Source organism: Acomys minous, assembly GCF_964271855.1.
Source record: "Acomys minous genome assembly, chromosome: 16".
Lineage (NCBI taxonomy): Eukaryota > Metazoa > Chordata > Mammalia > Rodentia > Muridae > Acomys > Acomys minous.
The window spans coordinates 39,694,703-39,708,520 of NC_140498.1; the positions used below are offsets into that span (position 1 = coordinate 39,694,703).

General features: G+C 53.9%; 1 protein-coding gene across 1 annotated transcript; it reads left to right on the forward strand.

Annotated features, from left to right (window-relative positions):
- Positions 1–2,714: 2,714 nt before the first annotated feature.
- SSTR5 (somatostatin receptor 5) lies at positions 2,715–5,112 on the forward strand (the record flags this gene model as incomplete). Its single annotated transcript, XM_084762628.1, has 1 exon — positions 2,715–5,112. The coding sequence occupies one exon, from the start codon at positions 2,715–2,717 to the stop codon at positions 3,801–3,803; it is 1,089 nt and encodes a 362-aa protein (XP_084618754.1). The 3' UTR covers positions 3,804–5,112.
- Positions 5,113–13,818: the final 8,706 nt, after the last annotated feature.

Below are 13,818 nucleotides of genomic sequence, written 5' to 3' on the forward strand. Positions count from 1 at the left end.
CAGAGGCCAGAAGAGGACCTCAGACACCCCCTGGGACTGGGGTTATAGATACTTGTGAACTATCATGTGGGTGCTGGGAATCAAAACTGGGTTCCCCTGGAAGAGCAGCCAGTGCGCTTACCCACTGAGCCATCTCTTCAGCCCTTCTTCTTCCTTAACCCCAGGTCTCATGTATCCCAGGCTGGCCTCAAACTTAGTAATGTAGTCAGGAGTGACCGTGAGCTTCTGATCCTCTGTCTGGACCTCTCTAAAGTGCTGGGCTCACAGGCCTGTGCTAGCATACCTGGTTTGTGCTTTTCTGGGAACTGGACCCGGGTGAGCATGCATGCCAGGCCACCAGTCTGCGTTCCCAGGCCTCCTCGCCGCCTCTTGCCCTATCCTTGCTGATAGAATGGTGTTGTCACTGCCACTGTTTGTGCCATTTTCACGACATGTCCTACTGATATTCTTCAGGGTTTTCTCTTTATGTGATGCTCTGCAGTTCGTGGGGATGCTGGTGTACTGTGGTCTAATCAGGCAGGGGACATGATTAGCCAGGAGGAGGCACGCGGCATCCTCTCTGAGAGATGAAGTCTCTTCCATGTAAGCATCTTCTCAGCATCCCTCAGCATATTCTGTTTCACCACTTCTCACCTCAACACTATCTAGACAGCTAGATTAGTCCTGATTTCTGTGGGTTTCATTTTTCCCCCCTCTTAGTTGCTATTTATTTAAACGACCGTGTTTCCTATTTTTAAAGATTTGTTTTAGTTTTAGTTATGTGCGTCTATATGGGGTTGTGTACATGTAAGTACAGTTGTTCACAGAGGCCAGAGGTATCAGATCCCCTGGAGCTGGAGTCATACAGGCAGCTGTAAGCTGCCCGGCGTAAGTGTTGGGAATCAAACTTGGGTCTTATACAAGAACAGCCTGTACTCTGAGCAGGTGAACAGCCTCTCCCAGCACTAAATGGTTGTAATTTTTATGTCCAAAGTCTGTGACTTAAAAGGTTTTTTGTGGGGGTGGGGGGGCTGTTCTATTTACTCCCGACTCCTTGTGATATTTTTTCCGTGCTTTACTCAAAGGTCTTATATATTCTGAAACATGTCCTAAGCCTACTAGCTAAGTCATCTTATCTTATTTCACCTTTTCTAGGTGGGCCCACTGCTTGGACCCCTTCTCCTTGGCTTTCCAGGTCATATTTCTTAGCATCCACGAGCCTTGAGGGCTTGGGAACCTGGGTGCGCTGGCTGGTCGTGGGAGAAGCATTTCCATTTCTTTGTTGCTGCTGCTGTTCCTTCTAAGGTCCCTGCACCCTGACTCTGCCTTCCCTTGTCCTTCAGATTGGAGTTGCCTCTGCTTGATCTTGGTCAACCCAGGACTAGGTCCCACCGTGACAGCTGTTGGAGTGTCCCGTATCTGTTACGGCTCAGGCCACCGCAAATCAGCTGAGCAGACCCAGGTTTCTGAGGGCAGCAGAGCTATTGGACAAGCCTGGCTCGGGCTGAGAGCTCCCGCCTCTTCCATGGCCTGTCCCTGGCCTGTGTCCTCCTAGCACTTCAGCTCCTTTCTGGTTGCCCAACCGGAGGTACCAGTCCTGCCCGTCTCCTTCCCCAGCGACGGAGGCATTTATTTCCTCTTGGGCATCTTCGCTTTTATGAAAGACTTCAAACACAAAGAAACACAAAGCAAGTTATGCACCTGCCACTCATCTGTCAGGCTCGGTCCTCCCACACCTGCCGCCTCTACTTTCTCCACAAAGCCCGTGCACTTGCCCGGAGTTGTCACTCTGCCTCTCAGGCCTTAGTTCGCCCCCTTGTTCTGCCACATGGAGGGCTGTGTGCCCCCTCCTGTACTGTGCCCCCAGCCTAGTGTGTCCCCTCCCCCCCCCCCCCGTTACGTCTGTCCCATGTGTTTCCTCTCTGCATTAAGCACACTGTGTCTAATGTTCCACACTGTGCCCTAAGCCTGGGGCTTAAGGATATCTGCCATTGCTGAGCAGGTGACAGACCTTTGCCCTGGGCGGGCAGTACGCATTTAGTTGGCATCCTCGGGGGTGAAAAAGAGAGGGCCAGCCACTGTATTACACAGGGACCTCTGGAGTCATTGCTGCTTCTGAGAGGCCCAGGCTCTGCTGGGGGTGGAAACTGTCTACTGAGGACAGCGTTCCTTAGAATCTTTGGAGGGAAGGGCCTGTTCCAGAGAGGGTCCATCCTTGGGATTACTGGCAGAACAGGTCTGGGGTGTCACATGTGTTGGATATGACAGGATTACCACAGCCATGGCTTCCCATCCTTCTCTATCAGCCACGTCTCTTCATAGTCTTGGGGCCCCTGGGGAGGTGATACCCACTGAGTTTAGGCCACTTTCCTGAAGTGCTGCCCTCCAACACTCTGAGGGGCTTTGGAGAGAGGGGGGGGCTGGGTAAGCAGAGGCCAAGCAAGGGGAGTCATAGGTTGTGGATCATAGGTCAGCCACTGTAGTATCCATATTGACTGGTAACGCCCCTCTTGGCTCACTGAGCCACCCATCCTCTTGTCCCCGCAGTGGCTTCTTCATCCTCCCCAGCTTGTTTTCCAAACAATTTACTTAATGTGATTCCCAGCCAAGTTGAACATGACTAATGGTGTTTACCCACCACCGTTGGGCAGGCGGGCTGGGGACAGTGAATGTGCCCACTGGTGACACTTTCTTCTCTTGCAGGAGACGCTGGCATTGGGCCTGAAGCCGACTGCATGGAACCCCTCTTTCTGGCTCCCACAGCCAGCTGGAATGCCTCAGCTGCTTCCAGTGGTAACCATAACTGGTCACTGGTGGGCCCAGTACCGTCCATGGGAGCCCGGGCTGTATTAGTGCCTGTGCTCTACTTGCTGGTGTGCACCGTGGGCCTGGGTGGAAATACACTGGTCATCTATGTGGTGCTGCGGCACGCCAAGATGAAGACAGTCACTAATGTGTACATCCTGAACCTGGCTGTGGCTGACGTGTTGTTTATGTTGGGGCTTCCCTTCCTGGCTACACAGAATGCCGTCTCCTACTGGCCCTTTGGGTCCTTCCTGTGCCGCCTGGTTATGACGCTGGATGGCATCAACCAGTTCACCAGTATCTTCTGCCTGATGGTCATGAGCGTTGACCGCTACCTGGCTGTGGTGCACCCTCTCCGCTCGGCCCGGTGGCGCCGCCCACGAGTAGCCAAGCTGGCCAGTGCTGCTGTCTGGGTCTTCTCACTGCTCATGTCTCTGCCATTCTTGGTCTTCGCGGATGTCCAGGAGGGCTGGGGTACCTGCAACCTGAGCTGGCCAGAGCCCGTGGGACTGTGGGGAGCAGCCTTCATCACCTACACATCTGTGCTGGGCTTCTTTGGGCCCTTGCTGGTCATCTGCTTGTGCTACCTGCTCATCGTGGTGAAGGTGAAGGCTGCGGGTGTGCGTGTGGGCTCCTCACGGCGGAGGCGCTCAGAGCGCAAGGTGACCCGCATGGTGGTGGTGGTGGTGCTGGTGTTTGTGGGATGCTGGCTGCCTTTCTTCATTGTCAACATCGTCAACCTGGCCTTCACACTGCCCGAGGAACCCGTCTCTGCCGGCCTCTACTTTTTTGTGGTGGTCCTGTCTTATGCCAACAGCTGTGCCAACCCCCTACTCTACGGCTTTCTCTCTGATAACTTCCGCCAGAGCTTCCGGAAGGTTCTGTGCCTACGTAGAGGATACGGTATGGAGGATGGGGATGCCATAGTGCCACGGCCAGACAAGAGTGGGCGGCCACAGGCCACACTGCCCACACGCAGCTGTGAGGCCAACGGGCTCATGCAGACCAGTAGGCTCTGAGTGTCCCGGGAGCACCCAGGTCCTGCCAGGTCTCTGTGATGTTGTCTTCTGGGATGGGAGAGTGCGCTGAGAGGCCCTCGGGATGGCAGTGTGAAGACTGTGGCTAAGCCATGGATAGACACAGCACAGCTGGTGATCTGGGGGTTGACTGAGCCATCTCTCTCACCAAAATGTTCTGCCAGGCAAGGGTCTGAGTGCTTGGACACTATGTTATGGATTTGGCAGGGAGAAAGAGCCAGCTTTTGCCCCTGAAAATATTCAGGCACCTTCTTTCCTTCTGTGGCACAATTCTTGTCAGCCTCTCAGGCCACGAAGCAGTTTTCTAGGAGGGAGCCAGGAGGTGATGCTCTTGTAAGCTGTAGGTGTGTGTTGGTGTGACTGGCCCACTCTGAAGCCGGACTGGGCTGCTGGCCGTTAGCCACTGCTCAGTGTTCTGCTCAGCGAGGAAGCTCCTGGACCTCTGCGATCCTGCAGCTGCATGTACTTTGAGGCAACAGTTGAAGCAAAGCTGCACTGGCCCTGGGGCAGAAGAGGCAGAGCCCTGGGGCCCTGTTCTGGCCTTCCCCCCACCACCCCCATGAGGAAAGCAAGGCCTTGACCTCCGCAGTGGGAGTGGGTGGGTGGGAGAGACACTTGCTGAAGAATGGGAAGAGGGACGCGACGGACAGGCCAGGATATGGTCTACTCAGAGTGGCCCAGTCTGGGTGGCCCCGGCGGGGGAAGGCTCTACGGAAGCTCCACTGTGGCTCAAGAGAGTGTGAAGACTCAAAAGGGACTTAACAGCCCTCCATCTAAACTTAAGGCAGGATGCTGCTAGGGCTCTGTCCCTGGAGGAGGAGCAGGAGGAACAGGTAGCAGGCAGGAACTGCTCCCAGCGCAAACAGCACAGCCTGGAAAGACCTGCCATGTGAGAGAGTGCAAATGCCAGTGCCCGAGAGGGCCAAATCCCTGGAGAATCTGTGATCCCTCCTCAGCCGCCTCCAGCAGCTTCTCTCTGCTCCAGGCCCAGAATGTGCTCAGAGCCCCCATGTCCACATTTTACTAGTGACCCCAGGGTCCATGGGCCTTTCTGAGGCTGGAGAAAGACATTAGTCCCATGATTCTTTTGCTCTGGGCAGCCCTGCCTGGAGTTGCCTTGGCCCCTAGAAGGGTGCAGAGGCCAAGCCAGTAGGACTGGGCAGAGGGAAGACTGTGGGAGCTGCCTGCGACCCCTCCCTGGGCAGATGCCAAGCCTAGAAGCTCATCCCTTATATTGAGGAAACTTGTGTTTGACAGCCTGCCTCTGAATAAATTAGAAAATAAAGTGTTTCATTGTTTCCAAAAGTAAATATTGTCCACCGAGCCAAGTGAGGCCAGCTTAAAGCGGAGATCCCCAGAAGGTGCAATGTTATCAGCTCCCAGACAACTACCCACTATGAGGCAGGCGAAGGGCTATCCTACATGGAGGCTTTGTCCTCAGTTCTTTGGAGCTGGTGGCAAAACCTGTCCCACCCACCCATGTCAGCATCCCAAAGAGGAGTCTGCCCGGAGGAAACGGAGACCACTTATGCCTCAGCATGTGGCCACCATTGGGCTTCCTGGGATTGGGGTGCAAAAGATATCCATACCAAGTGGCTCAGGAGAGTGAGCTCAGGTCTCTGTCAACAGTTTTGACAAAGGGGGTTCCTGACCAGGCAAGAGCATCTCTCAGAGGTACATACGCATCAGGAGGCCAGCACCCTCCTTCAGAGACCAACATGCCCCATGGAGTTGGACCTAGAGATGGATGGAGGGTGCTTCTTAGATTATCCTTGGTTCTAGAAGCTTCCCCTATACCTCTGGACACCGTGTTTCCTATCTTGCCAGCCTGATGCCCCATATGGCAGCTTGCAGCATACAGGCCCCAGCTTCAGGGAGCCTGTTGCATTTGTGCCGCACTCCACCCTCATACCCCAACAGGGCTGCAGTCTGCCCATACTACAGTCTTGCCACCTTCACTCGTTCTCCTCCCCTGGCCAAGCATACCTTCACTGTCCCCAGACCCAAGCTATTGGTACACAGCCCCGCTTCTCAATCCTCCCTGGTGGTTCTGGTCATATTGACCCTATGGACAGGCACCGGTCAGTTCCTATGCGTCCCTCAGCGAGGCCAGACGAGTGTTCTAGCAGAGAGAACCTCGAGGGTCTCACCATGTGTTACCAGCCTAGCGAGGGTGAGCCAAGATGACACTAGAGTAAGGAGGAACCAGCAGGGGTGGGATGGACAGATTTTAGGCTACCAGGAGTGGGGCAGGATGTGGCCTGGGCAAGAGGGCAGCTCATGGTGCCTGGTAGGGCTGAGACAGTAACACCAGACTTGTCCCTGACTAGGGGCCATGGGATGGACAGACCCAGGATTGAGCAATGTGTGGAATATTCTGGGAGGTTCTGTGTAGCTCATGAGTCCAAACTTGGCAGATATGGATGAGCAGAAGAAACAAGGCCCTGCCAGGAGACAGGATTCAAAGGCAACCACGTTAAAGGCCTGAAGGGTGTCCAGGAGAGCCATGGGCCCTGGATACTATAAGTGCTGGGATGTCCCCCAGTGCAGCCACGGAGAGTTGCAGGGTGGCACTAAGCAAACATCCTGGGGCCACTGTGGCGATCTGCTGATCTGCTTTATGGCTGTCTGCATCAGTGGGTTTTATTGGACACTGGCTTCCAGCAACTGAGTGACCTTGCCCAGGAAATCCGGCCTGTGGGGCAGGGCCGTGGATGGGGAGGGGGACAGGAGATGTCTGTTTACTTGGCTGGGTGAAGTATAGGCTGGAAATGGCAGTGACAATGAAACAGTCCCCAAGCCATGTCACCTCCCTTGGCCCACCCACCCCTGTGAGCAGGAGTAATGTCAGGGTCCCCAGGGCAGATTCTGAGAGTGAGGAAGGTTTTTCCTATCAGACACCACTTCCAGGTGTCCTAGGGAAAAAGGACAGGTGGGCAGGTAAAGATGGCCGGCTGCCACTCGCCCAGGTACCTAGGGACACCATTACCTCCTATTAAGCCGGGAAGACCGAAAGTTATCAAGAGAGCAGGCCTGGTGATGGCCATTCTGTCTCTTTTGCATCTCACCCTTTAGGGATTGCCTTCCATGTTTTCTGGGGTCCTGTTCCCTGTCATGGCAAACTGGGGCCTCTCCGTGTGAGGAGCAATAGAAAGGTTTCGCAGGAGCACACTTAGTGCCTTCATCTGGGAACAGTGGGCGCTTGTACACGCTGAGACGGACACCAGGGGCAGAAGCATCAGGTCCAGAAGAAAATATGAGAGAGGTCGCAAGCAGCAACAGCCAGGGACAGTGGCCTCCATCTTCCCTCCTTCCAGCCCCCTCACCCCCCGCACCCCCAGATCTCCATAGCCAGGCACAGCTGAAAGGACAGGCCAGCTAGACTGGGCAGGCAAATTGGAGATATGTGGCCCTTCACTCTGCTCACTGTGGGAGGAGGAGGGAACACCTGTCCATCTGGCCCACCGATTTTCCTCCCTCCCATGAAGCCTGAGGCTTCTGGGAAGGAGCCAATGGCTGGGCCTCAGAAGTCGGAGTCCTCACTCCTGATTCATCCCTGATGAACACTAGGTTTCCAGAACAAGTCAGGGGTGCTACTTCTGCCCACCTGGCTGCTCCCATGGCCTCCAATAACGCCATGTACTTCCTGTCAGTGGATCACACGTCGCCGAGAACCTTGTGTACAGGCAATCATCCAGTGTGTGCTCTGTCGCTGGCTTATCACACTGCATAATGTCCCCAAGGTCCTTCTATATGTCCTGACAGCGTCAGAACATCCTGAATAGTGTCCTATTGCATCCAAAGCATGCGTGCTTCATGCTTTATAGACATGCGGATTGTGTTACCATTTGGGCTTGATAGTGTATAAGCCAGATGTGATTATAAACCTCTAATCCTAGCAATTGGGTGATGATAGCAAGAGCTCAGGAGCCAAGAGCTCAGGGCCAGTCTGGGTGACATGAGACCTTGTCTCAAAAAATATATGTATGTCAAAAAGTTACCTCCAAATTCTTCTAACCTGTTTATTCTTTCTCAATGGTGCTATTTTGACACTGGCTTCTTCTACGCAACACCTGCAACAGTGTTAGACACAGTAGAGGGCAGCTAGAAACCTCTTCAGATGAACAGGTGAGTTCTACCCATACAGCGGAATGTTTCTCTGCCGTAAAAACAAAAGAAACCCTGATGCCCGTGACAATGAGGGTGACGCTTAGAAACATACTGGTCAGCTCAGACACAGTGAGTGCCTCAGCCTCTAATTCCAGCACATGGGAGGCTGAGGCAGGAGGATCAAAATTTTTAAATTTATTTTTATTGTCTGCCTGTCCTTCCCTCCCTCCCTCCCTTCCTCCCTCCCTTCCTCCCTCCCTTCCTCCCTCTCTCCCTTCCGTGCTACCACCCGCCCTTGTGTGTGTGTGTGTGTGTGTGTGTGTGTGTGTGTGTATGTGTGTGTGTGTGTGTGTGTGTGTGTGTGTGTGTGTGTGTGTGTGTGTGTGAAATATCACAATTTTCAACATCACATTTTTTTTTTGAGACAGGGTTACTCTGTGTAGCCCTGGCTGTCCTGAACTTGCCGTGTAGACTAGGTTGGCCTTGGACTCACAGAGATCTGCCTGCCTCTGCCTCCCCAAATGCTGGGATTACAGGTGTGCACCACTGTGCCCAGCTAAGAATCACAATTTTGAGGCCAATCTGGCATACAGAAAGAGAGGATGTCTCAAAAAGGAAAGAAGAAATGGAGAAGGGGAGAGATAGGAGGTTCTACTTGCTCAAGGTGCCCAGGAGGGGCAGAGGCATGAGGACAGGAATGGAGTCCCACCACTGGAGCTCAGGAGGAGACTGGGGCCACCCGTAGACACAGATTCCTTGAGGGGCTGACTGGAGGTAGGGGCTTCCCAAACCGTGTGTTAAAGGCTATTCAACTATTTGCCAACATAGGAACTTTCATGTTGTGCGACTTTCAGCTAATGATTCAGGATTTTGTTTTGATGGGAACCCACTCAGCTCAAAATCAAATACAAGATGAACCGTCCTTGGCAGGAGCGCCATCAGGATATCTGTGCACATGAACTCTTTTCCTTCCTTCCTTCCTCCTCCTCTTCCTCCTCCTCTTTCTTCAAGACAGGATCTCACTCTGTAGCCCTGGACGGCCTCAAACTCACAGAGATCTGTCTGCCTCCGCCTCCCAAGTCCTGTGTGTAAAGACGTGCACCACCACACCTGGCAATTATCTAAAAGATTGATTCTGATAGTTTTTTTCATTATGTGTAGGTATATGTGTATGTGTGTGTAAATGCATGTGAGTGCAGGGGGCCCATGGAGGCTGGAGAGGCCAGATGCCCTGGAGTTGGAGTTACAGGTGGTTGTGAGCTACCAATGGATTTGTGAGAGCCAAAGTCTGAAAGGGCAGCAAGCTCCTTAACTGTTGAGCTATCCCTGCAGCCCCTGTATATTTTTCCTAGTTTTATCTCATGGAGCAGAGCCAGCATGCTCCTGATTAACTCTGGATCTGCACAGCTGGCGGTCCTGGCTGCTGCCATAAATTCCCTCTAACTCTAATCTCTAATTGCTCAGGGCAGTGGCCAGGGTGCCATTGATTTTCCATTTTGGGCCTTTTCACAGGGAGCGCTTATCACTCTGCCAGGGTGGGCTGTGTCCCACAGGCTTTTATCACTGTGCAGAAAATCGAATCCTGACTCTCGCATCCCCTTCCAGCTCTGGCCATCTTTTCAAGACAAATGAGCTGAAAGGAAGAGGAAGATGTTGTGCGGCGGTGAGGGTGGGGGTGGGGGTGGGGGCGGGGGTGGGGGCGGGGGCGGGGGCGGGGGCGGGGGTGGGGGCGGGGGCGGGGGTGGGGGTGGGGGCGGGGGTGGGGGCGGGGGCGGGGATGGGGGTGGGGGTGGGGTGCAGGCACATCCCCAAGAGTGTGGATGACTCCTAGTCTTGTGTTGCCCTAAGAACTTGGGTCCCCCACACATCTAGAATTTATGGAACCCCCTTCGTTGGCTTCCGAGGCCTTCCTCTTCTCCCTTGGTCAGCCAGGCCCACACTATGACAGTGTTTAAATCAGCCCATGGTGACTTCACCTCTCGGTGAGCCCAGTTCTGCCCCTCCAAATGGGCCACCTGGAAGCAGGCCTGGCTGTGGCTTTCCTGCCTCTTGAGCATCCATCTCTACAGGGAAAGCCTTTCTGTTCTAATTCCACACTAGCATTTGCAGGGAGTTCCTGACATTCCTCTCAATTGCCCAGCATCTTATTCTGGCTGTAAGTACGCACAAACCAAGGGTCGAAGTGCAGTTTGAGCCCCACGGCCTTGGCATCCTGAGTGGGGCTGGGTCCCTGAGATGAGGACAGGCCTGAGCACCTGCCCCATCCACTAGGTCCGGGATCTTTCCAGATCATTATGCTTAAGTGTCTGTAGGCTGGGTCTTGGTGATCTCCTGAGAGCAGGGTACCCTTCCTTCTCAGTAGCCAAACAGGTCACCCCATGTCCACTCAGAGTGGACATCTGTTAGTAAGGAAATGAGAGATTCTCAAGAGTCAGGCTGGGACAGCCCTGGGACTATCTGGGAGACAGTCAAGAGAGACTGGTGTTGTGTGGAGCCATGGGATGGAGTCATGCCTTCTGGTGCCTTGCCCCTCCCTTCCTCTGATCCTTTGGCTGACCAGCTCTGAGTTGTGCATGGTCCAGAGACTAATTTACAAGAGCCATACTTTGCATTTTGAATTAGTGAGTTTATTAAGCACATAGCAAGCTAAGTACAGGAATAACTAGCTGGGCAGTGGTGGCGCACACTTTTAACCCCAGCACTCGGGAGGCAGAGGCAGGTGAATCTCTCTGAGTTTGAGGCCAGCCTGGTCTACAGAGTGAGTTCCAAGACAACTGAAGCTACACAGAGATACCCTGTCTTGAAAAACCAAACCAAACCAAAACACACACACAAGAAAGAAAGAAAGAAAGAAAGAAAGAAAGAAAGAAAGAAAGAAAGAATGAAAGAAAGAAAAACTAGCAAAAGACGGCTATAGATGGTAGCAAAACATGATCAACTTGGGTGCTCAAAACATCCAGTGGAAACCAATCAATTTGGGAAGCCCCTTTAAGGCAGGCAGAGAGTGTTCCCAATAGAGACTGCCCTGTGTAGAGCAGAGTGCCTGTTCCCTCAGATGAGGCTTTCATAGAAAAGAACGAGTAGCAAAAGTAGAGGCAACATTATGAAATCAGAGGCATACAAACACGTAGCCAAAACCAAGTGGGGAAGTTGAGACGGTCAAGTGAAGCTCTTGAGTTGAGCTTTGCCTCTGTGGCTGATCTTCCCTGGCTGAACATCCAACTTCCAGTCCCCACCGTCGTGTCAAAGGACAAACAACAGTAAGGCCCGTAAGTTGGCTTACCTCCTCAAGGCCAGTGTTTTGACTCTTGGACTGTTGTTCACTGCTTTCTTCCCTGTCGCAGCTCATCCCCAGGCAAGGGGCACTGGAGGACACTTTGAGACAAACATGGGCCTGGCATGAGAGGCAGGGCAACCCTGTTTCCACAGCCAGGCTTTTGGTGAGATCAGACAGCAGGTGACAATTTACGGATATAACGTGCTTTATATCATGCCGGTTCCCCATCCTTGGACCTGTCTGTCATTTCAGGTGAGCATGGCTTTCAACCTTGGCTCACTGTAGTAGTCCTGAGAGGTCACAGAGGTGCATGCATGGACACCGCAGTGAGCCAGAGGGCCATCATGTTCTCAAGGATGGACGTAAGAGCTGTCTGCGGGTGCCACCTGTCTTTATTGCCCACCAACTGATCACAGCTTTGAGAAGTCCCTAGACCCAGCTCATCCTTCCTGTGGTCCTTGGGCATGTAGGAAGGAATAGGGCCAGGGCAGGGCCTGACCCTTAAAACACTGGGCGCATAGGCCAAGGGCCTCCCAGGACAAAGCCTGGGGGACTTTAGGCACATGGAGTCCCGTGACTGTCCTGTACCAATAGCCCTGGCCAACACAGAAAGGAGCCTTCGGGCCACAAGTTGATGCTTCTGCCATGCTTCTGTGTCCCTGCCTGCATCTGTGGAGGCTTCCTGGATCCTAGCCAACTTGGCCAGCCTTGAGGTACCAAATGAAACCCTCAGGGATGCCCTAGGAGGAGGTCAGAGTGTGAGAGAAGAGCCTGGAAGAGGAGAGGAGGCATACAGGGGTCAGCCAGGGTGGGCTAAGACAAGTTACAGGGGGTGGACAGCCTCAGTCACTCCAAGCTGAGGGTAGATGGAGGTTGAGGCATTTCACACACACACACACACACACACATTTTACACAGAGGAAGAGGGCTAGAGCTGGACAAGGCGGCCCTAATTTTTCCCATGTCTAAGAGCAAAGTGGCTCCCTGGGGTCTAATCCTAGGATCTGAGGCCTATGTCCAAACCTTCCTCATACCCAGCCCTGTCCGTATGGGGGGCCTCATGAGCTCCATTCAACCCCTAAGTGCCCAGCTGTCAGCTCTCCCCAAGAATGAGGTAAGGCTCCTATTGCCTCATAACAGATCCCCCACTCCCCTTGCTACCTTCTGTCTCCTGAACCTTCCAGAGTCAGCCTCAAGGTTCAGCCCCCTCACCCGCCCAGCCCATGTGGGCTGCACGGCAGGTCCTGGCACAGCCCATTACAGGCAGAACCAACGGTCTTCCCTGAGGTGGCACCTAGCCTCCCCACATCCCTATGATGTGAACTGGCCTTAGCTGAGGTCACTCACTGAAGCATGGGCAACTCACAGGCAGCTACATCACCCAAGAAAGTGTCCCTTTCTTTTAGCAGTCTTCAACAGCCTATATATCCTTAGGGAGAAGTGGGGGGGCCTATGAGTGCCGCCACTAATAACTGTTAACTGCTCATAAAATCTAAGAGGAAGGGTGAGGGTTTTAAAAATCCAGACCCCCCAGTGCCTAGCTGCAATCCTAAGGGAGGGGCAAGACCTAATTATCCCCTCCTTCCAGCAACTGTTAATTCCCTGCAATCCTGGGGGAGGCGCAGAGCTCTGTGGGCCCCTGTTCTTTCCATGAGGGAATCTAATATCGATGGGTCAATTTTGTGCAGAGCTTGTGCAGCTCCTGGGTGCTCAAGTGGGCAATAGCGATGCCATTGCCAAAGAATAGCCATCTACAACAGTACTATGAAAGGCAGCTCAGCCACCAGCCCCATGCCCACCCAGCCCAGCGCATTCTGTACTGCGTACCTTCATCTTTGGCTGTCCCCATAAGAAGAGGCCACACTCATCCACTGCTGACAGCTGACAGTGGGAGGTGAGCGGGGTGTGCCTCTGCAGTGTGAGTGGTGAGCAAGGCATGCCTCTGCAGTGTGGGTGGTGATCTGGGTGTGCCTCTGCAGTGTGGGTGGTGATCTGGGTGTGCCTCTGCAGTGTGGGTGGTGATCTGGGTGTGCCTCTGCAGTGTGGGTGGTGATCTGGGTGTGCCTCTGCAGTGTGGGTGGTGATCTGGGTGTGCCTCTGCAGTGTGGGTGGTGATCTGGGTGTGCCTCTGCAGTGTGGGTGGTGATCTGGGTGTGCCTCTGCAGTGTGGGTGGTGATCTGGGTGTGCCTCTGCAGTGTGGGTGGTGATCTGGGTGTGCCTCTGCAGTGTGGGTGGTGATAGGGTGTGCCTCTGCAGTGTGGGTGGTGATCTGGGTGTGCCTCTGCAGTGTGGGTGGTGATCTGGGTGTGCCTCTGCAGTGTGGATGGTGATCTGGGTGTGCCTCTGCAGTGTGGATGGTGATCTGGGTGTGCCTCTGCAGTGTGGGTGGTGATCTGGGTGTGCCTCTGCAGTGTGGGTGGTGATCTGGGTGTGCCTCTGCAGTGTGGGTGGTGATCTGGGTGTGCCTCTGCAGTGTGGGTGGTGAGCAGGGTGTGCCTCTGCAGTGTGGGTGGTGATCTGGGTGTGCCTCTGCAGTGTGGGTAGTGAGCAGGGTGTGCCTCTGCAGTGTGGGTGGTGATCTGGGTGTGCCTCTGCAGTGTGGGTGGTGA